The 25447-nt window shown below is 38.3% G+C and overlaps 1 protein-coding gene and 1 pseudogene across 3 annotated transcripts; both read right to left on the bottom strand.

The window, feature by feature from the left end:
* Window positions 1–821: 821 nt before the first annotated feature.
* Window positions 822–10912, bottom strand: LOC306874627 (vitellogenin-like; annotated as a pseudogene). The gene is made up of 17 exons: window positions 10907–10912; window positions 10346–10468; window positions 9993–10241; window positions 9753–9914; window positions 9478–9625; window positions 8605–8729; window positions 8462–8530; window positions 7855–8074; window positions 5538–5644; window positions 4923–4967; window positions 4621–4827; window positions 4240–4382; window positions 4017–4155; window positions 3831–3945; window positions 1247–1417; window positions 1018–1176; window positions 822–931 (listed from the first exon to the last, which is right to left on the bottom strand). The product of its transcript is annotated as a vitellogenin-like (transcript).
* A 547-nt stretch (window positions 10913–11459) lies between these two features.
* On the bottom strand, window positions 11460–15529 carry LOC306874838 (uncharacterized protein). 2 transcript variants are annotated; one of them, XM_079425117.1, is made up of 9 exons: window positions 15448–15519; window positions 15183–15281; window positions 13422–13769; window positions 13101–13334; window positions 12684–13010; window positions 12395–12604; window positions 12201–12288; window positions 11888–11948; window positions 11460–11803 (listed from the first exon to the last, which is right to left on the bottom strand). In XM_079425117.1, exons 2-9 carry the CDS (start codon window positions 15229–15231, stop codon window positions 11615–11617), a joined length of 1506 nt encoding a protein of 501 aa, XP_079281243.1. In that variant the 5' UTR covers window positions 15232–15281; window positions 15448–15519; the 3' UTR covers window positions 11460–11614. The 2 variants fall into 2 exon arrangements, with proteins under 2 accessions (XP_079281243.1, XP_079281242.1); XM_079425116.1 differs by having other exon boundaries at window positions 12684–13334; window positions 15448–15529.
* Between the last annotated feature and the right edge of the window lie 9918 nt (window positions 15530–25447).

Raw genomic sequence — 25447 nt, 5'->3', positions numbered from 1 at the left:
TAGTTGTAAATAGATAAAAGGTGAAACAGCTAACAAATCAATAAGTCATGGTCATTGTTTTTAATATTGATTAACATCAAAATCACGTGATTGTCATCTAATTTTCATGCATGTAAGAAGAAAAATGCTTGTCATAAAACATAGACGTATATGGACTCATAGACATTATTATTATTATTAGAATTATTACATGATGTTCAGGTGTAGAAGCCATGGTGCAGTGGTTGATGCATGTTAAGCAAACTCGAACAACCAAAATGATATATACCTTTGCAGAATGCACAGCATGTAATAAATAAATACAATAAAACATTTTATTATTATTTTTTAATGCACTGTATCTGTTAGATTTCAAAAATGTAACTGTTATAACAGAAAATAACTGATACATTTAAAGAATTTAATAGATCTAGCAATGCTTCAGAGGGGAAAAAAATACAAATTTGTGGCATTTTGGTATTGTTTTATTTATTTATTGCAGAGCAATATTAGTTACAAAGGTAACCCTTTACAACTGAGCTCTGTATATTAACATTAGTTAATGTATTAGGAATCAGAATTAACAATAGTATTTATGGCATTTATTTATATTGGTTAATGTTAATTTAGAAATGTATTCATTTTTCATTGTTACTTCATAATGCATGAACTAATTTTAACAAATACTTTCGTGTGTATGATAACGCATAGACGTCTGATATTGTTGTTTCCAAAGAATACAACAATTGTTACTAAAGTGAATATTTATTAAAATGAAAAAACATACTCGCACACACATATTTTCACAGATTTAGATATATGCTGCAATTTTGCAACAGCAGTTAAACACACTCTGTACAGTGACAGGCCATATGAGCTTCTGCTGTTTCTCTCAGATCTTCAGGCTTCTCATAGTTGCTGCTCATATATGCAGAAGGGTTCAGTCTTAAGTCTAAAACAAAAGCATCAAAATTATACTGTAGTGATTGAACACATTGGTGAAATATTATCTGAAAATGTGGTGGACGGAGGTCTTACTAGAAGGCAGGCAATAGTATCCAACAGTGATATGACTAGTCCTGTTTGGCAGACAGCCAGGCAGACAACGCAACACAGGTTCAACCGAGTAGCATTTGGACGCTTGCCTATCTGAACTTTGCTTCTCCAGTTTCACAGTTTCAAACCTCATGTAACACTCTGGGGAAGATGGTATACAATAAATGTGTTTTACTGGAGTGACATATTGTCATAGAATGAGCAGTAAAACACTTGAGGCTGGCATCACGGCAGCTCTCAGCAGGAAGCACCCATGAGTGGGCAAAGCTGACTGAACTTTTGGTCAGGTATCCACTGGGTGTGCGATACTCCTGTCTGATTTCCCCATCAGCTTTTCCACACAGTCCACATGTCTGCCCCTTCATCCAGTCCACAACATAAACTTGAAAAATCCAGGGAAAATAGATATTTTTTAGAAACATCAGCATTAAATTCTCATTTAGTATATTGTAGTTTTAACATCTTTAACACAGTGTTTGTAACATCAAATGAAAATGTAAAACTGTTAATCTTCTTATACCCTAACAATTTTACTTACATTATTTGCCATTATTTGGCAAACGTTTAATTTTTTGACTTACCATCCACTGGTCACTGGCATAATAGACCTCTTGAAGACCATGGCCTGGGGCATAGAGAGCGATACCGTGACCTTTCTGCTCAGTTCGTATGGTACCTACATTAAAAAAGCCTAATAAATGTACATGACAACACTCCAATACTCCCTTCCCAAGGCAAAGACCAGCATCCCAGTAGTCATATTTAATTAAAATATCTAAAAAAAAATGTGTCAAGACTAAAAAAGGGTAATTGCTGATGCAAGCAACAGACTTTTATACCAAAATAATGTGGAGAGAACTTCAACCTGTTGGGTGCTGGTACGAAATTTTGTTGGTTGGTATTTCAATTCCATTCATTTTAACCTTCACTGCACTCTTCTGGTGGTATATGTCAACATCACTGTTGTGATATGTAACCCAGTGTTATAATTTACAAGGTTATTTTTTTATATATACATTTATATTTCATGTGCATTTTATAAATGTATATGGTTGTGAATAAGTTCTATGTTAATTAAGTTGATATTTGTTATTTTTATTATTTTTGTATTTTGATATGTCTATTGTTTATCCAATCGAATTCACTTGTCCATGTTGGGTGTCCAATCAATGCTCTAGATTAAGGTGAAGGGGGCGGGAAGAATTGAGGGCAAAGTTGAACGAGGAAGAATCTGGAGAGCACGAGAGAGAAGAGCGTGCGCTCATCTGGTGTGATATTGTTTCACAAAATATATAGTGTAACTAATGCTATAATGTTTTTTCAGTAGTTAATGTAGTTAGTGTGTTGTCAAAACGAGAACAGAAACTTATACTACAGAGACGGGTAAGAATTATTTTTCCTCAAAATATTTCTGGTTGTGTTTATTCCAGCCTCCATTTTCTAATACAGTGAATGGACTATATAGAGACTGAACAGTGTCTATCTTGCTCGGATGGATTGTGTGTTTAGTTGGTGAGTCGTCAGCATGAGGATTCGTGGCAGTTTCAGATGAGGATGAGTCCAGATGACTTGAGTTAATGTGAGTGCTTGGAATTCCTGTGGCCTTATAAGGAAATCGCTGTGATCGTGGGGTTGACGGACATCTAACGTCGGGAGGTGAAACACGCTCTTCTGATTTGGGATATTAAGGTATTTTTTTTTGTTTGTTGCTCTGTGTTGAGTGAAGTGGTCTTTTGTTGTTTATTGACCACAACGTACCCCAGCATCAAACAGGCCTGCAACGTGACAATGAAAGACTTACAGATGGAATAAGGTTTAAGTGTGAGCTCCTATTGCCGGCTTAGTATTTGGTTAAAGAGTATTTTGAATTTGAGTGAGAGTTTGGGGACTCAAATTTAATGTATACCTAACAAGAGGGGAACAAATAACTAGTTAAAAGAAAAAAACAAGTGAATGTGAAATGTGTATTTGATTTTTGTTATTCATCTTCCTATTGCTTATTTACATAATTGTTATTTTATTTTACATTTTGAACAAATCCTGAAGCTTGATCCTTTTACATTTTTTTTTCCAGTAAATTCTTATTTAACTAACAGTATACTTGAGTGATTTCAATTTATCATTTGAGGTAAAAAACAAAGAAAAGAAAACGGGGATATAAATATACATTGAGATTTATTTATTTTTAGTAAAACAATTACTTTATTAACAGAAGGTAAATTCTAAAATCCTAATTTATAGTTGTTTATGTGATTTTTTTTTTTTTTTTTTTTTTTTAAGTTTTAGGGACCCAAGGAGCTAAGTAACAAACACAGTTACACAGAATAAGTTGAAGTGAGTAAATAGGCACACTTAGCTCACAATAGTTGATAAAACACAGTTTATTCATTTGAACTCAGAGCGCTCCATTATTTAACCAAGTAGGAAAGGGTTAAAAGCGCTACAGATAGAAAACTGAATTTTGTAGTGAGGCTACTTTTGTATAATAGTACTAGTAAAATCGGTAAACTGGACTTACATGTCTGCCACCTTAATGTTTAGGTCTTCATGCTCAAAGACATTATCCATTTTCATTAGGACTGAATTAATGCTCTGAAGTGCAATCTTGAACTAAAACTTGGAAGCAGGAAAGAGGAATTTCATAGTTGTGCTTCTTATGGTTGAATGTAGTCAAGGTGTTTCTGATCTTACCGCATTTAGCTAAATAGTGAGACAAACAAAACATTTACTGAAAAAAAGATAAATTCATGAAAAACAAAAGGCCATCTTATCACACTTTACTAACTTGAACTAACCTCTATATACATACAGGTTTCGAATTATGTTTGTGACATCATTTTCTGGATAGGCCCGGATAGCCTCTAAAGGGAAAGCAATTGGAAGAACCACGTTCGACATTGACAAGGTCATCTGCAAATTCACAAATCTTAGAAATTGCTTTCAAAATGGCATAGTAAACCAATCATTAGATTGTTGCTCACTGTTGGGATCTTAATAATGATGTCCAGGGTCCTTTCAGTTGGGACAAGTATGATCAGTTCAATCTGCTTCTCAATGTTTTTTTCATTGCTAATAACCAATCCAGTCATTTGAGCTGCACCAGGAATGTATTCAGTCACACTTGAATAGGAAAGGAAAAGAAAAATGTGTTAATATGTTGACATTTATGAAGTGGAATACTGGCGAAATGAAGAGTAATCAAACCTCTTGGCATAGGTGGTGATAATCAGGGGCAACTTCTCACACTTGACTTTAAGATAGGCCATAGGGCTTAGACCTTGGTGGCCAGTCTCTGCATTGATAGTAATTGCATATTTTTGGCACTCTGCACACCAAGCAATCCTTGCCTAGATAGAGGCACATTTTGAATGCTTTATCCTAACACAGTGTCTAATCCTGCTCTTGTAGAGTCACTATCATGAACCAGCTAGTCAAGGTCTTCAGGATTACTAGAAACTTTTAGACAAGTGTGTTGGGGCAGGTTGGAGCTAAACTTTACAGGTTACTGGCCTTCTAGAAACAGGATTGGACATCCCTGACATAACAGAAAACGATAAATTAAATTCATTTTATCAAATTTCTTACTTCAACGTTGTACTTGCTCAACAAGACACCATCAGTGCACATCTTCCAGTTGCCCTTCACTGCAATGGAGACCACAATGATCTGCACCCTTGAGGTGGGCCTGTCCAGGTAACCAGTGAGCTGGTACCCCAACAACTTGCGATCAACTCTTACAACACGTGCAATGATAGAAACCACTGGAGCAACCAAGTCCCCAAGGAATCTAGACTGCACGTAAAGACATTTACCACTTAATCAAATATCAAATAAAAAATAGAATTGAAGGGTTTATCAAAAATCTGATGATTGAAACTACATTATACCTGAACGGGATTGAAACTTTCACTGCTTTGTCCATTGGAGAGTTCCTAGAGATCAAAAAAAAAAAAAAAAAAAGGTTGTAAAAGTTTTTTTTGTTTGTTTTTAATCCTTAATGCCAGGCACACACTACACAATTTTTCCCAGATTTTCCACTTGCCAGCATAAAAAAACTCCCAAATTGAAAAAAAGATTGAAATCCCGGATTGAAAAAAAAAAAAAACAGAGGCAAATTGGTGCTCGTGCACATGAGTGAAGATTTCCATGATTGAATTATCAAAGAGAGACGCACAGATCCATCGTCAATGCCCAAAAGGTATTTGGCAAGTTAAATGTCTAGAAACATTCCTATTTTTATTTATTTTTGGTATTTTTGCCTTTATGATAGAACAGACAGTTGTGTAGCATGAAAGCAGCAATCCAACAACTTTCGACAGATCAACTTTTTGACTCACTTTAGACAGATGTGAGCTGGAAGAGTAAACAGAACTGCTGGAACTTAAGCTGTGGCTGCTGGTGCTTTGAGGAGAAAATAGTTTATTATAGCTGAAAAAACTGGAGATGCTGTTCCACTGTTCACTCTCCAAGATTTTCCTCATTTTCTGCAGGATAGCATTTACCTTGGGAGTGTTCGCATTGGCAAAGCGGATTTCTTTAAGGAGCTTTTTAGCAGCTCTTATGCCTAGTTGGACATCTAACTCTAGTCCCTCAACAGCAGGACCATCAGCTGTCAATAAATAAATTATAAAATAACACATTTTTCAGTAACAGTTTTTCAATACCAATAAAAAGCTAAATTATGATTTGATTTCTATGTTAATATGTACTCCATGCTGTCCAATCATGTTATAAAGGGTGGCGTTTTTTATGAAGGTGGCATCACAGGACATAACCTCCATGCATACATTAAGTTTCAATGTGAGGTACAACAGAACAAAGAGTTTTGTGAACTGGAACACTAGTCTTCAGTTCAGGTTCCTCAGCAGGTGCCATGACAGTTTCACCAGTTTCAGAGGACTATGAATAAAGCAAATTAGATGTATTAGAAATTAATTTTTAACAGTATAGCCAACAAATTTCTTCTTATCTTACCAAATCTCCAGGTGAAATCATTGAGGTAAGTGTTTCTTTGGAATGTTTCACAACTACTGTCTCTGGTACCATTGGTGTAACTCTCTCTGCACTGGCCTCTTTGATATTTCCAGCTGCTGCCAAAGTTTCAAAACTAGTGTGAGATAAGAATCGCAAAATGCCACATTAGTAATGCGACAGACCGTGGTGAAAAATTTAACTATGACTCTGTTCAAACTATTCTGTACTATTCTGTCAAAGCATGCACTGGAAGTACAACAGGAAAAGCCTCTACTTGAAATTAATATTTGTGATGTCAAACTTTGCCTCCACTTTTAGAGGCAAAAATGTATGGATCTTTCCTTTGGCCATGGATGCAGCTTGAACAAATCCAGTATTCAGTCCCATTACAGCAAAAGTCTGTAAGGCAATGCTTGTTGAAACTTCATCAGATGAGCAACACTGATGGTTTCAGTTAGAGGTGGTGTAATAAGAGCCTGGACTGGACATGATGACAAATAAGAAAAAATGTTTCAACATTATAGTGCATTTGTATAAATACCATTCCCTATTTCCAATCAATCTTTAAATAGACTGCTATGCTTTTGAGACTCTTACCCTTCAAATTAGCAGCAGCCACTGCAGCAGTGTACAAACTAAATTCCATGGGTACACCAGCTACGGATGGAAAGATGCGACACACTTCTGTCACCAGCAGGGGTTTGGCATACTGAAAGGCAATGCCATTCTGCATTGTTTTAAGAGCTTCCCCTGCCAGCTCAGGTATATAACCTCCAGTAGTAAGCTATATATGAAATTTGATGGTTAGCTTCATTTTGAATATACTTCTCGAAAGTTTAGGGGGACAATGCAAATTAATTAGTTTTTTTGGTTCACATGAAGTGATATCACCACAACATAACTTACTTTTACTTTACTTTTACTTTTAGTCATTTAGCAGATGCTTTTATCCAAAGCGACTTACAAATAAGAAAAAGTAACTAAAACTAAAAGTTAACACTCTGTAAATACTCTATACACACCCATTTAAGAAAATACAGAAATTAAATAAAATTGACAAATGCATACAACAACATTTCAATAGTAAACACAAAAAGGGAAAAAAATAAATTAATAATAGCTAAATAAGTCACAGACCTGGCCTCACATTCTACATTTATATGGCTGCTTAATTGCCAGTGGTTGTCTCCCCACTGTCAGATGCTAAGCAGAACTGACGATCTGTTCTCTCCATCGGACTTCAAACACATTCCAAGAGAACTAAATGACCCTCGGTACCAGGCCTGACTAGACCAGTGGTCTCCACAATTTCAAATACACATCACACACACACACACATAAAGACATTTGCTTTATTTAGGCTATAATTAAGCAGTTATAAATGTATCTGATATATGCGTGTGTTGTATGTATATTCCCCTATTATATTAACCTAGTTACAACCCTTTACTTGTATTAGTTAGACTCTAAATGCCTATATTCAGGGTATGAATGTATCTCTGGTTTAATATATGCTAGATGCTTCTTTCTTGATATCAAAATGATCTGCTCTTCATTTCTCAAACAATGATGAACACAGTGACCTCGTGAAATGCATCATAATATTCCTACAGTACTGTGAGAAGAATTACACTGATCCTGCAGAAGTCATAAAACATGCAAATGAGGTGTCAAGTGAGACAAAGGAACTCTCTCCCGCCGAAACTATGCGCGTTGTTACTGGTCGAACTGACCAGAAATGGGTGTAGCTTGGTCAGATAAAACTTCTCCCACACCCAAAAGACTTGTTCTTCTCTCTACCTTTGGTGCCCTAGAGACACACAATCACAGTGGAAACTTAGCGACTCCCCTTCGGGGGAAGTTTGAGCTCATGGCAAAATGAGGCTTTCATGTGTGAGTACACAAGACTGGCCACCTGTAGATTTGGTTCCTTTTGTAGAGCACGTGCAAGAGTAATAACCAGACCCATGCTTGGCTTTGTCTCAAAAAGCGCAATCCATGATACCATGCGCAGCTCTGGGTGGAGATCTTTGTTTGCAGAAATCTGCAGAACTACATTCTGGACCTGAAATGCAAACTGAAACGCATATAGTAAGCCAGCGTTTCTTAACTCCAGTCTTTGGGACCTATATATCAGAATATTTTAGATGTCTCACTAATTAAAACACATGATTAAACTCATTGGTTTGTTGTTTTGTTAAACTGGGAGGTGGGTCCCAAGGCCAAGGATCTGGGAAACAAAAGTAGAAGTAACTCACAATCAGTATGACAAAGCAAAACATGACTCAAAAATGTCTGACTAACCAGTTTGGGTTCCTTTTTGGCAATAGCCTTCAGACCCAAAACTGCACCCACTTGAACTCTCATGGGAAACAGAGGTATTTGGTTCCAAAATACTGGTAGAAACTGTGATGTATTTAATGCTAGCATGGTGAGCAGCGTTGCCTAGTACTTTCAGAATCAAGATGATCTCTGCAATGTCAGCCTTAGCTGTCACCTCAATAACAGTCTCATGGAAAGGCTTGGAAAAAAAGAGGAAGTTGTCCACACGCCACACATAGTCAAGCAAAACAAGTATTGAATGATCTTCTTTACCTTCAAAAGCTCCACTGGGCATTCAAGAGATCCACTGCAGTACCTGGCAATCATTGTTCCATAGCCAAGCATTGCAATCTTACGTAGAACAGGTGTTTCTTGAATTTTGTGACTCAAGCCAGACCCTTTGGTGATTACAATATTTGCAAAACAGGTTCAGAGGATATTTTGCTTGCTAAATAAGTCGTTTAAGCTTTGTGTCAATCATTAAATACGTACAGAGTACATCTTAATGGTGTCCAAATTAGCAGTGACCATGTGGACAGAAGGACCTGAGTGAACTCAGGGATGGAAAGTTTGCCTGCCAAGGTTTTGTTGATGAATTCTAATGCAGCTAAGGTGCCAACTGCAGGAACAGCATCTAAGATCCATTTCCTTAGAAGAGTAAAAAATGAATTACAATCTGCAAATAGCTGTTTCAGACTGATAAAGTTAATATTGTGTACCTGAAATTTGGTCTGGTTTTAAATTGAGAACGCAAAAGCTGGATGAGCTGAATAAATTTCAGAGGAACATCCTCATGGACTTCTTCCATTTTTTTTTGTAGCCAGATGATCCAGAGCATCTACTATCTTAATTAATACAGTTAAAATATAACTATATTAAATGTATATTCATAATAATATGTCCTTACTTGAGCCTGTGGATCACTGATTCTTATGAGCTGAATTGTACTCCAAAGAGTCTCAGTGCTAAATTCATAGTGTAAATATTCAGCACTGATTGGAATTATGGGAGAGACTGTTATGTCCAGAAAGGTCAAAGTTTGTCTAAAATATTGAAAATATTATCAAATGTTACCACACGCACACACACAAATAAAAAGAACACAGATATAATTCCATTTGAGATTGAATAAGCAAATGTCTTGACTAGATTCCATCTGGATAGCATCACGAATCTCATATAGAGGTGTAAACAGATGAAACTCTTGGACTGTTGCTTCAGTAATCATAACACCAGTTGGAGTTGGCTTCATGATGTAACTGTAGGTTGCAGCTCCAGAGAGACTCTTTACGGTCTGTTGGATTATATAGTATATTGAATATTTTAGTTTTTTTAAGGTCACAGACCGTCTGCAGTACCTTTATGAACCCCCAGTTCAAATCGTGGAAACGAAAGCACTGATAAAAAATTTTTGACCTGACCTGTTGACATTCAATGCACTTTTCAGTGTAAGTCAAGCCAACATCCTTCATTATCCTCTCATGGCAAAGTGAAAGATCACTAGACTTGGTGATGGTGGTGAGGTTGTTTCCTACATCTTCACTGATCAGATATTGGGTCTCGCAAATGCCCTGAACTCCGTCCTACATCAGAATAAAGATTCCGATTTAAGATCTAGATTCAGTTTATTGATAATCAAACTTCATTTCAACAGGTATCACCGCTTGAACCTCATAGATGTTCTGGGTCTTCTTGAGGTTCAGCTGAAAGATGTTCAGAATACCCCCGTGCAGGTTGATAACGGTAGTTGGGACCAAAGAAGGAGCGAAAATCTTTCCAACCACACCACTGGTGTACTCAAACTTAATAGGAATCTGAAGCTGAGTAGTCAGTTCTGAGGTGAATTTAGTAGTGACAAACGTATCTATGGGCCAGAGACCACTGTACTCAAAAAGCTGAGGATTCGAAAGCTGAAACAAATAGGCAAACTTTGAATAATTATGTGCTTCTTTTGAATTATATCTCGAGTCAGTAACAGAATAAGCTCCATGTTGGCATTAAACTCTTCTGGTACCTTAAGAAGGAATGTATTCTCAGTTACAGCACTGATGGAAACCTTACTGTTGATCTTAATGCCAGCTCTGGCCAGACCTTCCCGGTGAAGACCACTGAAGAGCAAAGTCTCATATTTGTACACCTAAGTCTGAGTGCCTGCCAACTCAGGGACTAAAAGTGAGCATTTAGATAAGTCACAAAGTTAAATCTTATTTTGTCATTGTTAAACAACTTTGCTTACCAAGATTCACATGCTGACTTGCTGAAATATCAGAGATAGTTTAATAGATAGTTTAATAGTAATCCAATATAAAATTCTGTAGTGTCTATTTTGACAAATTATGATATGCAAATGGAGACATTTAAAACAGCATTGCAGGTTACTTACCCACAAGGGCTATAGTCAAGTCCACGACAACAGTTCTTATGGTCAGCGGTTGTGCAAAAACACCATGTCTGTTTTAAAGTCAAGCTTTTGGTGGCCAAATACTGATCTCAAAATGTATGATTGAATGAATGAATGAATGATGCATTTATATAGCGCTTTATTGTGTATAGCTGTACACCCAAAGCGCTTTACCGTCATATGGGGGGGTCTCTCCTCAACCACCACCAGTGTGCAGCATCCACTTGGATGATGCGACGGCAGCCACAGTACAATGGCGCCAGTGCGCTCACCACACACCAGCTACAGGTGGAGAGGAAAGAGAGTCGTAGAGCCAATCAAGTGGATGGAGGTTATTAGGAAGCCATGATAGAGGCCAATAGAGGGAATTTGGCCAGGACACCGGGGTTACACCCCTACTCTTTACGAGAAGTGCCATGGGATTTTTAATGACCACAGAGAGTCAGGACCTCGGTTTAACGTCTCATCCGAAAGACGGATTAACCAGTTTTTAGCAGAACCAACCGGTTGTGTTCCTACTCCTGCCAGCTCATTGGTATAACATAACAATCCAGGGTAAGATGGGCTTTAGTGCTAATACTAACAAATAAAAAAACCAATAAGATGTTATTAAATATTAATTTTAATTATTTATTTTTATTTTTTGCAACAATGACCAGCTGACTTACATTACCCTGCCTGTTGGATGTTTACTTACCAAAAAATAAATGAATGGATATCAAATATTGATTTGTGCTGTAATTATTTTATTATACAATTAGAAAAAGTGACACATGAGAAAATCACAGTGTAGGAAATCAGCTGCCAAGGGCAATGGTCAGTTACACTATTTTGATATACTAAACGCAGTAACATGATTAGCTCACCAGAGGCCACAGTGTGTTATTTGAACCTTACAGAGGCATAGTGGACAGACTCTGTTTCTGTGGTGTCTCTTGGATATTCATCGGTGGGGACGGAAGATGAATGTTTTGTTTTAAAACTAATGCTGGAATAATGTATTTCTTGATTGTCGGCATCTGCTTTCTGCGTGAAGTCAGAGGGTCCAGTGTTATTCTGCACCGAGTCATACTGATGGGGGACAGACAGTAAGAGAAAAGTCAGCATTTTTCAATAAGTGTATGTGAAATTAAATTTAGTGTTAGCCATCTTTACCTGAACCTCCTCCTCTCCCTTTTCAATCCTGTGGATTTTAGACAAGGTACACCTTCTCCTCCTTAAAGAAACATAGCTATTTAAATACAGTATATAGTATAATATGTGGTCTGAGTCTGAGTCCACTGATTTAGATTTTCTATATGTATTACATATTTGTATTACATTTTATATTATCAGATTATATTTAAATGTTTAATTTAATTTGTAACATAGTGCAAAATCTTAAATAGTTTTTTTTTTTTTTTTTTTTTGCATATTTTACAGTTTTTATTATTTTTTAATCCCAAAACCTAAGATAAAATTTACTGACCTATACCACAGGACTCCTATGAGTGCAAGAGTCAAAAACACACACATTATGACTGCAGTGTTACGTAGCGCTTTGCCCTCCTTGTGGTCTGTACAACACAGAAATTAATAATATCTGAATTCAAGATAAGTTGCACTCAAACAGACTACAACAATCATTTTTTATTCAACCACATGTATCATGAGAGATGTTACCTCCTCCAGCACAGGAATACTGTTGAAGCTCTTCACTGCTGACTGACTCCAGGTACAGCTTGTTGGCTTTAGTGAATCCATCTGTTACCTGTCGTTCATTCTTGTACCAGATGTAAGTATGTTTGTTGTTCAGAGTGCATTTAGTTAAACAGCTTAATATGACTTTTTCTTCTCCTGATACACTGGCTGGGCTGCTTGTCACCTGTGTATCTGAAAAACAGAATTACTTCAAGCTGAGCCTAACATTGAATTTGACTGACATTTAAACTCATTCATCATGATCAGTTACCTGTAACAGTAAGAATGACTCCTGGTGATCCAGAGTATCTGCCGTCTGCTGTGTTAGTGATGATCCTGAATCGATATTCTCCAGAGTCACTGATCCTGAGATCTTTGATTCTCAGTTTGTTCCCCACATACTCCACACGACCAGCAAACTGATGCTCCTGACGCAGATCCTTGAAGCCCCCAGATGGACCGTAATGCCAGAATGTTTTATTTACAGTATAACCAGAGGGATGTGAGTATGTGCTGGAAATGTCTACTGTTGAGCCCACCAAAGCACAGACTCTTCTAGAGGTGTAAGTCACATCCCAGCAGCCGATCTGAGAAAGACCTGAAAGAGACAGAGATCTACATGCAAAACACAGACATTTGTTTAAATATATACATGTATGGACCAAACAGTGTATTGTTTGACACTCACAGACAGAAGAGGAAACATGTTTATGGTCTCCATGATCATGATAACAGGAAAAGCTGCCGGTATCTCTGCTGATTGACATAAACATGTTTGGGGACCGTGTATATGTGAAATACTGTCCATCCTTCATCCAGTAGTAATAAACTCCAGAGGTGAAATCACAGGAAGCATCACAGCTCAGTTCAACTGTCTGATCTGTCAGGTCTGTAGATGTAGGATTCATCCTCACCTGCAGGACTGAATTAATGTAAAAATTATGAAATCTTCATCACAAGTCAAACGAAAGCAGCTGTAGTGACCAGAATCTGGACTCGGTTTCTTCACCTGTGACTGTTAGATTGACGGATGCTGAGCTGAGATGTTTAACTCCATCATTCATGATGAACATGAGCTGAAATTCTCCAGAGTCTCTCTCGCTCACGTCTGATATTGTGAGTGTTGCAGAGCTGCTTGAGATCTGATGTTCCACTCGTCCTGAGTAGTCTGAGTCTAAAGTCAAATCTTCAGGTTCATTGTTGTTTCTCCAGTTTGTACTTTGTTTCTCGCTGAACCAGAACACAGTTTTGATGTTGATGTTGGAGTAAGAGCACCTCACTGTCACTTCTGACCCCTTCACAGCACAAATACTCTTTTGACCACAGCTCACAGAGACCTGGTCTAATGTTACAGGGCCTGAAGAAAAAAAACATTTCATTATAGAGATGGTGGAAATAGATCATCTTCTGCAACAATCCAGTGTTCATACCAGCAAATATGGCTAAAACAGTAGTGCATCCAGACGAATCTGCTGCCCACACCCATTCAACCGTGTTTCTTAATTTAGTTAAATTTTAAATACTGTCAAAAAGTCTGTTTTAAATATATATATATATATATATACAGTTGAAGTCAAAAGTTTACATACACCTTGCAGAATCTCAAAAATGTTAATTATTTTTCCAAAATAAGAGGGATCATACAGAATGCATGCTATTGTTTTAGTACTGACCTGAATAAGATATTTCACATAAAATATGTTTCCATATAGTCCACAAGAGAAAATAGTTGAATTTATAAAAATGACCCCATTCAAAAGTTTACATAAGCTTGATTCTTAATACTGTGTTCTTACCTGAATGATCCACAGATGTTTTGCTTGTTTGTTTTGTTTAGTAATAGTTGTTCATGAGTCCCTTGTTTGTCCTGAACAGTTGAACTGCCTGCTGTTCTTCAGAAAAATCCTTCAGGTCCCACAAATTCTTTGGTTTTCCAGCATTTTTGTGTATTTGAACCCTTTCCAACAATGACTGTATGATTTTGAGATCCATCTTTCCACACTGAGGACGACTGAGGGACTCATATACAACTATCACAGAAGGTTCAAACACTCACCCCCTGGCTCTTAATGCATGTTTTTTCCTTCTGGAGCATCAGTGAGCGTTTGAACTTTCTGTAATAATTGCATATGAGTACAGTCCTCCAGCTGTTCCTTATATGTACATTTAACTTTTCCGGCCTCTTATTGCTACCTGTCCCAACTTTTTTGGAATATGTAGCTGTCATGAAATCCAAAATGAGCCAATATTTGGCATGACATTTCAAAATGTCTCACTTTCAACATTTGATATGTTATCTATATTCTATTGTGAATAAAATATAAGTTTATGAGATTTGTAAATTATTGCATTCCTTTTTTAATCGTAATTTGTACAGTGTCCCAACTTTTTTGGAATCGGGTTTGTATATGTAAACATCTTTTATGTGAAATATCTCATTCAGGTCAGTACTAAATAAACAATAGCATACATTTTGTATGATCCCTCTTGTTTTGGTAAAATAATCAACATTTTACAGATTCTGAAAGGGGGATGTAAACTTTTGACTTCAACTGTATGCATTCATTTTTAAATGTATGCACAGAAAATCCTGTGAGACCAGCATTCAGACTGACATTCAGCTCTACTGGACGGTTCAACTGATCTTAAATTATTTAAATACAGAGCAATAATGATCAAGATAATCAGTCTTGGAACATGCCAAAGATAATCAGAGCCACATTTAAAGGAAAACATCACAAAGAAGAAAACCTCACAATAATGGTCAAACCTGGAATGAGCAGCAGCAGGATCAGCGGTGAGAGTCTGGAGTTCATCATCTTCACTTTGTGTAAATTCACAAATACAGTGAAACACACAGCTGCTTTTGCTGAAAAAAAGACAGTTTCAATATGACACACTTGAAGGGTCATAACAGTTTAGAAGATTCATCAGCCTCATATCATCATTCATGCTACCCCATTCAAAGCAGGAAAATAGTATCATTTTACTTAAGATAACATTTTTAAATGCAATTAAAAATGAGATTTACCTACATTATATGTTGCTGTTTCTACGGTCTGTTGTAGAAGCTGTTGCAGACTTTCTGCTGATCTTGTTTCCTTCCTGTTTCTTACTGACACATGGGGGAGTTAAGTTATTTTTTAATCAGAGAAAGGAGATGCTTACTCTTTAGAAAATGTTTACCGTCAAACTCAACTCAAGAATTCAATATGAGCTGTTATGTTACAAGAGCTCTTTAAATCTCTTTAAACCTTGAAATATTTTGTTGTTTTTAGTTAATCAGGTGAACTATTTTTGGGTGAATAACACTTTAAGCATTGGCTTCTGAGCAGTGAACTTACCAGAGTCTGCTTTTATGCAAACAATACGTTTGATCATATTTCCTGCAAAAACTTTGGTAAATGGAAATCATAAGTTCATGGAAACACACGCACACATGTTGTTTTTTGTGGTTTATGGGGACTCTCCATAGGCGTAATGGTTTTTATACTGAACGAACTGTGTGTGCTATTGTCCTACACCAACCCTACACCTAAACTTAGCCCTCACAGGAGACTTTGTGCATTTTTAGATTTTCAAAAAAACACCATTTAGTATGTTTTTTAAGTCTTTTGAATTACGGGGACATAGGCAGTGTCCTCATAAACCACCTTCATATTATAATACCTCTGTCATACCCATGTCATTATACAAATTTGTGTCTTCATAAACATGCACACACACACACACACACCCAGTCTCACGACAGTGCGCGTTTATTTATTTATTTAATCTCAACTGCACCGTAAGATTACATTTCATTTATTTTTTATAGGCGTATGATTATGGGATATCACAGGCAGCAACAGACACATCTTCAATAACCAACAAATAAATCTTAGAAGATAGGATGTTTCATTATGTTGTTTTTCTCTGACCTACAGAAAATATAAAAAGCTAAAAGGTAATAAAATGCGTTGTATTTTAGTAGCATAACACAAAGACTCAAAAGTAAACAGAAGTATCTAAGACTGCTCTAGCTGGGGTTCAACACACAGTTTATGGAAGTCAGCAGCTTTATTCACTTTTTAGTTACATTCAGAGGGACCTGCAGCCGAACAGACAAACCAAGATGACAGTGTTGGGCAAAAGAGAGAAATTTGTAGCAAACAAAAACATTCCAAGATGGCGCTGTCTCCAGGACATGTTCAGAATACATTTGTTATACTGTTGATTATGAACAGATTTATATATGTTTTTCTTGACCAATAGATGGTGCTGCCTTTTCAATAAATCGCAGATCCAGGAAGTAACTCGACCAAGTCTACTAAGCAGTTTACACAGATCACATCACTGCTTGGTCCCAAACTATAAAGACACAAAAGGTGTTTTTCTGCTTATTAAAAACTGTTTTATTGATTTTTCATTTTAATGTGAAGCTTAACTGAAATGAAAAGATTAGATATACTGTACATTACATGCTGTTGTGCTACAGGATAGTTGCCGTTTCTACTGCCTGTTTTAAAAGATACGTTGACACTGCTGGTGTTATTTCCTTCTTTTTGTCTAAAAGAAACTCTTTAAAATAAAGTCGTATATTGTGATAGCACTCAGCTGAAAGTGGCCGTTCACTATTAGCTAATACTGATCCAATACTGACTATTAGAATACCGATCCAAATAATTAATAATTCCTGTAGTAACACTTGAGTAATTACCATCCAATACTTTACAAAACCATCAAAAACTAATGATTTCAGTCTTCAATAGAGAGTTATCATGTTATTCACTTTAGGACACCGATCCAAACAATTAGTAATTCCTTTATTTATTATAATTGAGTCATTACTAGTGGGTTACCATGACCTTTACTTAAGAATGAATTATACATTATGCATTATTCTGAGCCTGTATACAGTAGTTCTTAGTAGTTCTCTGTGAGGCATATGAAAAAATAAAATAGTAGTTACACTGATTAGCTAATAGTGAACAGTCGATTAAGCACTATTACTTACTAATACATGAATCAGAGTTTCCTGTTAGTAAATAGTACTTATTAGAGTGCTAATATTGTGTTACTCGTGTGTTCTTGTGTAGTTATTCATTAATGATGAAACAGTATTCTAAAGTGTTACCTTGAATTCTTTTCCCACAATAATAGCCATCACTATGGTTACAGTTAATCTACTGAAGTACAAAACCTGGACAATCGTTTTGTTTTAGTTTTGTTCATTCATGCAGACTGGACAGACATTGATATGTCTTTAGCATCACTGTATCTCTGATGATGCTGTTGACATTTCTGATTGTTGCTAGGTGATGATGTCACAATGGAAGCTCTGATGGACAGACAGCAGATGTAGATGAAGACGTCTGAAACATCAGAATCTGAGACAAAGGGAGGATGATAAAACAGATTTAAAACCTTTTTTGTAGCCATTGCATTTCAAGTATTATAGCAGATTTTTTATATCAATTATTTCTCACCTCTTCGTTTTTGTTTTCAGTTTGGTTATGAAAGGAGATTCTGATGAAATACCTGTTCAATCATAATTCACATTCTTATCATCTGAATTCACACTAACAGTGTCTAGTAAACACGGACAAAGTAGATAATGAATTCAAAAAGTCTTTAATAATCCACATAGAGGTATATCCACAGGCAGGTATTGCAAGCACTTCCTGCAATTATTTGCCTCTTTATGATGAATCGCTCATTGTATTCCTCAATTGTAAGTCACTTTGGATAAAAGCGTCTGCTAAATGAATAAGCGTAAAGGCAATGTAAATGTACACACATAAACAATGGATGTTTAATACCGGACAACGAGAAACTGAACAGACATGAACTTAAATAGAATGGCAAATGAGGACAATTAATGAGACACAGGTGGAACAACTAACAAAATCAGTAGGAAGACTAAGACAATAATAAGACACAGACTGTGACAATTTCATTATACGTCATGCAATTAGATATTTTACTCACCACATCCACAGAGTCGCTATTATGAGAAGCTGAGGTAAAAACACCAGCAGAGTGACTGTATAGTGACTGAACGATGTGCCGTTCACTGGATCTTCACAACACAAAGAAGTGAATCATGACTAACAGAGAAACCACCTGAACGCTGCAAACATTTCACACTGAAGCACATGCATCATGAGAGATGTTACCTCCTCCAGCACAGGAATACTGTTGAAGCTCTTCACTGCTGACTGACTCCAGGTACAGCTTGTTGGCTTTAGTGAATCCATCTGTTACCTGTCGTCCGTTCTTGTACCAGATGTAAGTATGTTTGTCGTTCAGAGTGCATTTAGTTAAACAGCTTAATATGACTTCTTCTCCTCCTGATACAACAGCTGTGCTGTTTGTCACCTGCGTATCTGAAAAACACAATTTAATTACTTCAAGCTGAGCCTAACATTGAATTTGTCTGACATGGGAAACCAAAACTTAAAGGGGCCATGAATTAAGAGATCCAATTTCCCTTGATCGTTTGATATATAACAGGTACTATTCAAAAATCTTGTAAGTTTCAAAACTCAAAACTTCCTCATAGGTCCAAAAACAGCTTTTATTAAAAAAAAACAACAAAAAAAACAAGCTGCTCTGACAGTTCATTTGTGGCAAAAGATTGGCTTTGTTGAAGAAGATCATCGCCTACTTCTAAATCATTTAGCCCTGCTTGAGATTTGACACAATACACCATGCCACATATAGGGGCGGACTGGGACGTAGTTTCAGGCCGGGAAATCTCACACTCTTCCAAGTCATCCTATACACCCACAGCAAATTATGAAACCACAGACAACCCTATTATTTGTATGGCCATCACATTAAAAAAAGGTCTAAATCCTTAAGCTGGGGCCATGAAAAAATGAACTGCACCTTCACTTCCTTTTTCCTTTTCTTCATTTTCCCTATATCTCTGTCTCTCCCTTGTGTATGTGTGTATTTTTTCTTCTTGTACCTGTCACATCTTCACCAGCAGGTCTACTGAACAGGGCTGCGTTTCCCAAAAGCATTGTAAGCCTAATTTATCGTGGCTTCATTTTCAATGGGTCTACGACGTACTTAAGCTTTCGATGCTTTTGGGAAACGCAGCCCAGAACTGCGTCCAACTTGTTGCAAAACAACCATTGTAATTTGTTTGCACAGAATTTTGTTATTTATCTTAAAATGTCATAAATACCCAATATTTAACAAACCTATATTTCATATAAATATATTAAAACATTTTTTCTGAAGTGCCTGTCAAAATTAGTACAATAATTTTACTGAAAAATCCTAATACTGAGCACACTATTGCATTATTATGACTATTATAGATTTTTTACAGAGTGACAAAATTGGAAATTATCACATCCAGGCCACCGGGAATTCTCCAAATGCTCCTGATGGCCAGTCCGCCCAAGACAGAATCACTGATTATAATAGGTTTGATTGTTTTTAGTCACTCGCGTCAGGTGTAAATACTGTAAAACAGTAGGAACTTTTTTCTTATAGTTCCAGATCGTGTCAGTAAGACACTGTTCATTTATTCACTTCATTTTACTGAAGATTTGTTTTTAAACAAGATACAGTTTGATGCAGGCTTTTCAGAGAAACTGAAAATAAAAGAAGGAGTGCAGACTACATTGGATCCAAAAGTAGCCTAATGATATAACAGTAACTAGTAACCTAAATGACCCATATTGTTTTCAGAGTACATCCATCTATTATTTTAATATGCAAAACTGTTACCCAGTAATAGCAGTAGGTGTTTACTTCCAAGTCTTGAATGCAGCATGCCTATCAAACCGAAGTGTTTCAAAAAATACAATCAAAAACAGGATAGAAAATAGCCCATTTCTAAGTTGTGATGTTGTTTGATGTCTTGCTAACATTAAAAGTAGATTAGGAAATTATTTAAAAAAAAGTAGACATTATAAAATTTACAAAATGCGGTTCATGACCCCTTTAATACAATGGCACCATAATCTTTGTCTACGAACAGTTTGCCGCCATCAGTTATAATATTTTATAATTATGCAGCATCATGATCAGTTACCTGTAACAGTAAGAATGACTCCTGGTGATCCAGAGTATCTGCCGTCTGCTGTGTTAGTGATGATCCTGAATCGATATTCTCCAGAGTCACTGATCTTGAGATCTTTGATTCTCAGTTTGTTCCCCACATACTCCACACGACCAGCAAACTGATGCTCCTCACGCAGATCCTTGAAGCCCCCAGATCGACCGTAATGCCAGAATGTTTTATTTACAATATAACCAGAGGGATGTGAGTATGTGCTGGAAATGTCTACTGTTGAGCCCACCAAAGCACAGACTCTTCTAGAGGTGTAAGTCACATCCCAGCAGCTGCTCTGAGAAAGACCTGAAAGAGACAGAGATCTACATGCAAAACACAGACATTTGTTTAAATATATACATGTATGGACCAAACAGTGTATTGTTTGACACTCACAGACAGAAGAGGAAACATGTTTATGGTCTCCATGATCATGATAACAGGAAAAGCTGCCGGTATCTCTGCTGATTGACATAAACATGTTTGGGGACTGTGTATATGTGAAATACTGTCCATCCTTCATCCAGTAGTAATAAACTCCAGAGGTGAAATCACAGGAAGCATCACAGCTCAGTTCAACTGTCTGATCTGTCAGGTCTGTAGATGTAGGATTCATCCTCACCTGCAGGACTGAATTAATGTAAAAATTATGAAATCTTCATCACAAGTCAAACGAAAGCAGCTGTAGTGACCAGAATCTGGACTCAGTTTCTTCACCTGTGACTGTTAGATTGACGGCTGCTGAGCTGAGATGTTTAACTCCATCCTTCATGATGAACATGAGCTGATATTCTCCAGAGTCTCTCTCTCTCACGTCTGATATTGTGAGTGTTGCAGAGCTGATTGAGATCTGATGTTCCACTCGTCTCGAGTAGTCTGAGTCTAAAGTCAAATCTTCAGGTTCATTGTTGTTTCTCCAGTAGTTTCTCCAATAGTTCTCAAACGTCTCCTTACCAATCTGCTGCTCACACCCACTCAAACCACATCGCTCAGTTTAGTAAATATTAAATTTGTCTGTACACCCACTCCTTTTTTTAAAGTGGAAATTCTTGCCTCTAAACTAGTTAAATTAGACCAATTAACCAGCATAAAATAATAAAAGTAACTCATTCAGTTATACTGCATTTCACTGTGTGGCACTTTAATCTAAATGTTAAGCGTGGCATTGTATATCTCTGAATAAATCTTTCTATCATAAAGCATTTGCAGTACAGAAATCATGTCACATTAAAACTCAGGCCTAGAAGTAACAATCTTCCTTAATTACTTTGGACAACAACAAAACAATAATCCAATAATACACAATGCTCAAATGCTGGCATGAGCAGCAGCAGGATCAGTGGTGAGAGTCTTGAGTTCACGATCTTCACTTTGTGTTAATTCACAAATACAGTGAAACACACAGAGCTGCTTGACTTGGAAAAACCACAAAAGACACGTAATGAGCTTCATACACTTGGCACTTTATATGTCTAGACAAACATATAATTGTAACAATGATAGTGTAAAATAAAGTTTTACCAAAATCAGGGCTACCGTTATTTCAGAAAGATGCTTAAAACAACATTTTAACGTATAGCTTAATTTAAATGAAAGGATTAGATATAGCTACATTATGCTGTTGCGTTACATGTTCTCTGATGTTAGTTCCCTTTTCTACTGCCTGTTTTAGAAGACACTGCTGGTCTTATTTCCTTCTTTTTATCTAAAAGAAACTCTGGAAAATGAAGTCACTTATTGTCTTTATGTTCATTAATACAATCTTCAAAATAAAGCTTCCACAATGGCGGGTTTCACAGCAATGCCATAGAAGAACCAGTTCTTAAAAGCAGGAAACGTTTTCCACTATAAAGAGGCTTTTGTGCATTGGAAAGATTGCATGGATATAAAAATTTTAATTAAGAGTGTATAGTGTGACGAGTCGGCTGCCTCCCCCCTGTCCATCATCACCACCCCGTCCCTTATTCGCCGCCCTTCACCAGGCTCCCGACGGGAGTGGGTGTGTGAGAGAGAGGAGGGGCGCTGAAACAGCCAGGGCTGGCGGCGTGTGATGAGGCGCACCTGACGTGAATGGAGCCTCATCACCGCCGCCGTTTAAACTCCGAGCGCGCCTCTCCTCGGGAGACCGGTCTCTTCCCCGTGCATGCACGCTGGTGTCCTCGTGGGTCCAGGAAAGGGGGCGTAGAGGGAACTACCTGCCGCCGTCAGAGACGCGAGCGGCCGGACCCGCAGTCCGGCCGACACTGCACCCGCGATACGGCCGTCGGGCAAGGACGCCGGGCCGTGGAATCCCGTCGAGCACCCGGGGATGAAGGAGTTGGACGAAGCCGCCACAGAAGCCGCCGTCACCCGCGCCCCGGGACCTCCAGACGGGAGCGCGTGCGGCCGCCGGACTCCGCCCCTTACCTGGACCCTTCCCTCCTGAACACTGCCCTCCTTCACGAGCCCCGCAGCACAACGAGGACACCAGATCCCCGTTTATTTTGGACACTTTTCCCCCTTTGGACACTTTATTTTAAATATTGTTTAATAAAAACCTCTCCGAGGCTTGACGCCACGCCCACTGTGTCTGTCGTTGGCTCCTCCCGCCACAGTGGTGGAGAATGCGGGCAGGCGGAGCCTAGACAGCACAGTTGGGCAACATCTGATGACGTCATCCCCTCTCGCTCGCAAGAAGCCGTAGAGCCCGTACGGGGACGGAGGAAGGACGGGGACAGCCTCCCAGCCACCAATGGGGTAAGTGACATTCTGTCTATTTGTCATCATTACCCCGTGGTTGGTTGAGGCTGTCAACTAAAACCCGCTTTCTCTGTCCCGGCTCCGGCGCGGTGCGAGAGGGAGCGTTGCCCGGAGAGGAATCCCTGCCCCGCCCACTCCGACCGCTGGAGCCTGGTTGAGGAAGGTAGCACTCCTGCGTGGGCGGCGACCCTCGGACGGGGATGTCGCTTGGGGGGGGGGAATGTGACGAGTCGGCTGCCTCCCCCCTGTCCATCATCACCACCCCGTCCCTTATTCGCCGCCCTTCACCAGGCTCCCGACGGGAGTGGGTGTGTGAGAGAGAGGAGGGGCGCTGAAACAGCCAGGGCTGGCGGCGTGTGATGAGGCGCACCTGACATGAATGGAGCCTCATCGCCGCCGTTTAAACTCCGAGCGCGCCTCTCCTCGGGAGACCGGTCTCTTCCCCGTGCATGCACGCTGGTGTCCTCGTGGGTCCAGGAAAGGGGGCGTAGAGGGAACTACCTGCCGCCGTCAGAGACGCGAGCGGCCGGACCCGCAGTCCGGCCGACACTGCACCCGCGATACGGCCGTCGGGCAAGGACGCCGGGCCGTGGAATCCCGTCGAGCACCCGGGGATGAAGGAGTTGGACAAAGCCGCCACAGAAGCTGCCGTCACCCGCGCCCCGGGACCTCCAGACGGGAGCGCGTGCGGCCGCCGGACTCCGCCCCTTACCTGGACCCTTCCCTCCTGAACACTGCCCTCCTTCACGAGCCCCGCAGCACAACGAGGACACCAGATCCCCGTTTATTTTGGACACTTTTCCCCCTTTGGACACTTTATTTTAAATATTGTTTAATAAAAACCTCTCCGAGGCTTGACGCCACGCCCACTGTGTCTGTCGTTGGCTCCTCCCGCCACAATAGTTATTAAGAACTTTTTATTTCCCACAATTTTAAGTTTAGTTTTATATTCTTCTTTACGTTTAGCTAGCATAAACTGAAAAACTTATATGATTGTAAATTAATTTACTTCATTTAACATCACCAGAAGAACTTAATCTTCTGAATTTAAGGCACCGGATTATGGACTTATATTTTAGCGGCACAACACAACGACTAAAAAGTCAACAGGAGTATGATTTTTAAGACTGTGCATGGTAAGGTTTCAACAAAACTTTGGAATATACTCTTAAAAATAAAGGTGCTTCACGATGCCATAGAAAAAACCTTTTTGTCTAAATGGTTCCATAAAGAACCTTTAACATCTGAAGAATTTTTCTGTTTCAAAAAAGGTTATTTGTGGTGAAAGAAGGTTCTGCAGATTACAAAAAGGTAAGGAAGAGATGGTTCTTTAAAGAACCTTTGACTGAATGGTTTCTTGTGGAACCAAAAATGGTTCTTCTATGGCATCGCTTGAAGAACCTTTTGAAGCAGCTTTATTTTAAAGAGTGTAAAAGAAGGGTAAGCTTAAATCACTTACCCATATTCTGCTAGAGCTGCTGCCAAAGAGACTCACCAGGATGAGAATCAGGCAAGTTCTGTAACTAAAACTTTGTAGCAGATAAAAGCAGCTCACTAGATGTCACTGTCTCCAAACTGCTAAGATACTGTCAGGACAGTTAATGAAAACATTAAAACAAAATGGCTCTTATAGCTTTACACCAAATTAACTCATTTGATATATTTTTATTTATGATGGCACTGTCTTCACAGGTAAGCACAGATCATATGAGCAATAAAGTTACCAAAACTTGTTTAAACAGGACACAGCATTGTTCTTAAAGGGATATTTCACCCAAAAATGAAATTACTCACCCTCTTGTCGTCCCAAATCCGCAAGACCTAAATTCGGAACACAAATTAAGATATTTTTGATAAAATCAGAGAGTTCTCTGACCCTCCATAGACAGCAAGGGTACTACCATGATCAAGGTCCAGAAATGAAAAATTATCCATGTGACATCAGTGGTTCAACTGTAATTTTATAAAGCTATGAGAATACTTTTTGTGGGCAAAGAAAACTAAAATAGCAAATTTATTCAACAATTATTTTCCTCCACATCACCCTAGGGCGCCAATTTGGAGAGATAAAGACAATGTCGATTAGCATTGCATTATAAATATAATTTATTCATATAAAATACCTGACGTGGCTTGAAGAACAGAGATAAACCACTTAGTTGCAATCGTTTATTTATTGTCTTCATGTTTTATTAGTTAAAATGTCTCTATCTGCATTTTATTCAGCTACAGCAATAGCA

The sequence above is a fragment of the Barbus barbus genome, assembly GCF_936440315.1.
Source record: "Barbus barbus genome assembly, chromosome: 9".
Lineage (NCBI taxonomy): Eukaryota > Metazoa > Chordata > Actinopteri > Cypriniformes > Cyprinidae > Barbus > Barbus barbus.
The sequence above is the reverse complement of the archived record's forward strand: the minus strand, read 5'-3'. Positions and strand labels throughout refer to the sequence as shown.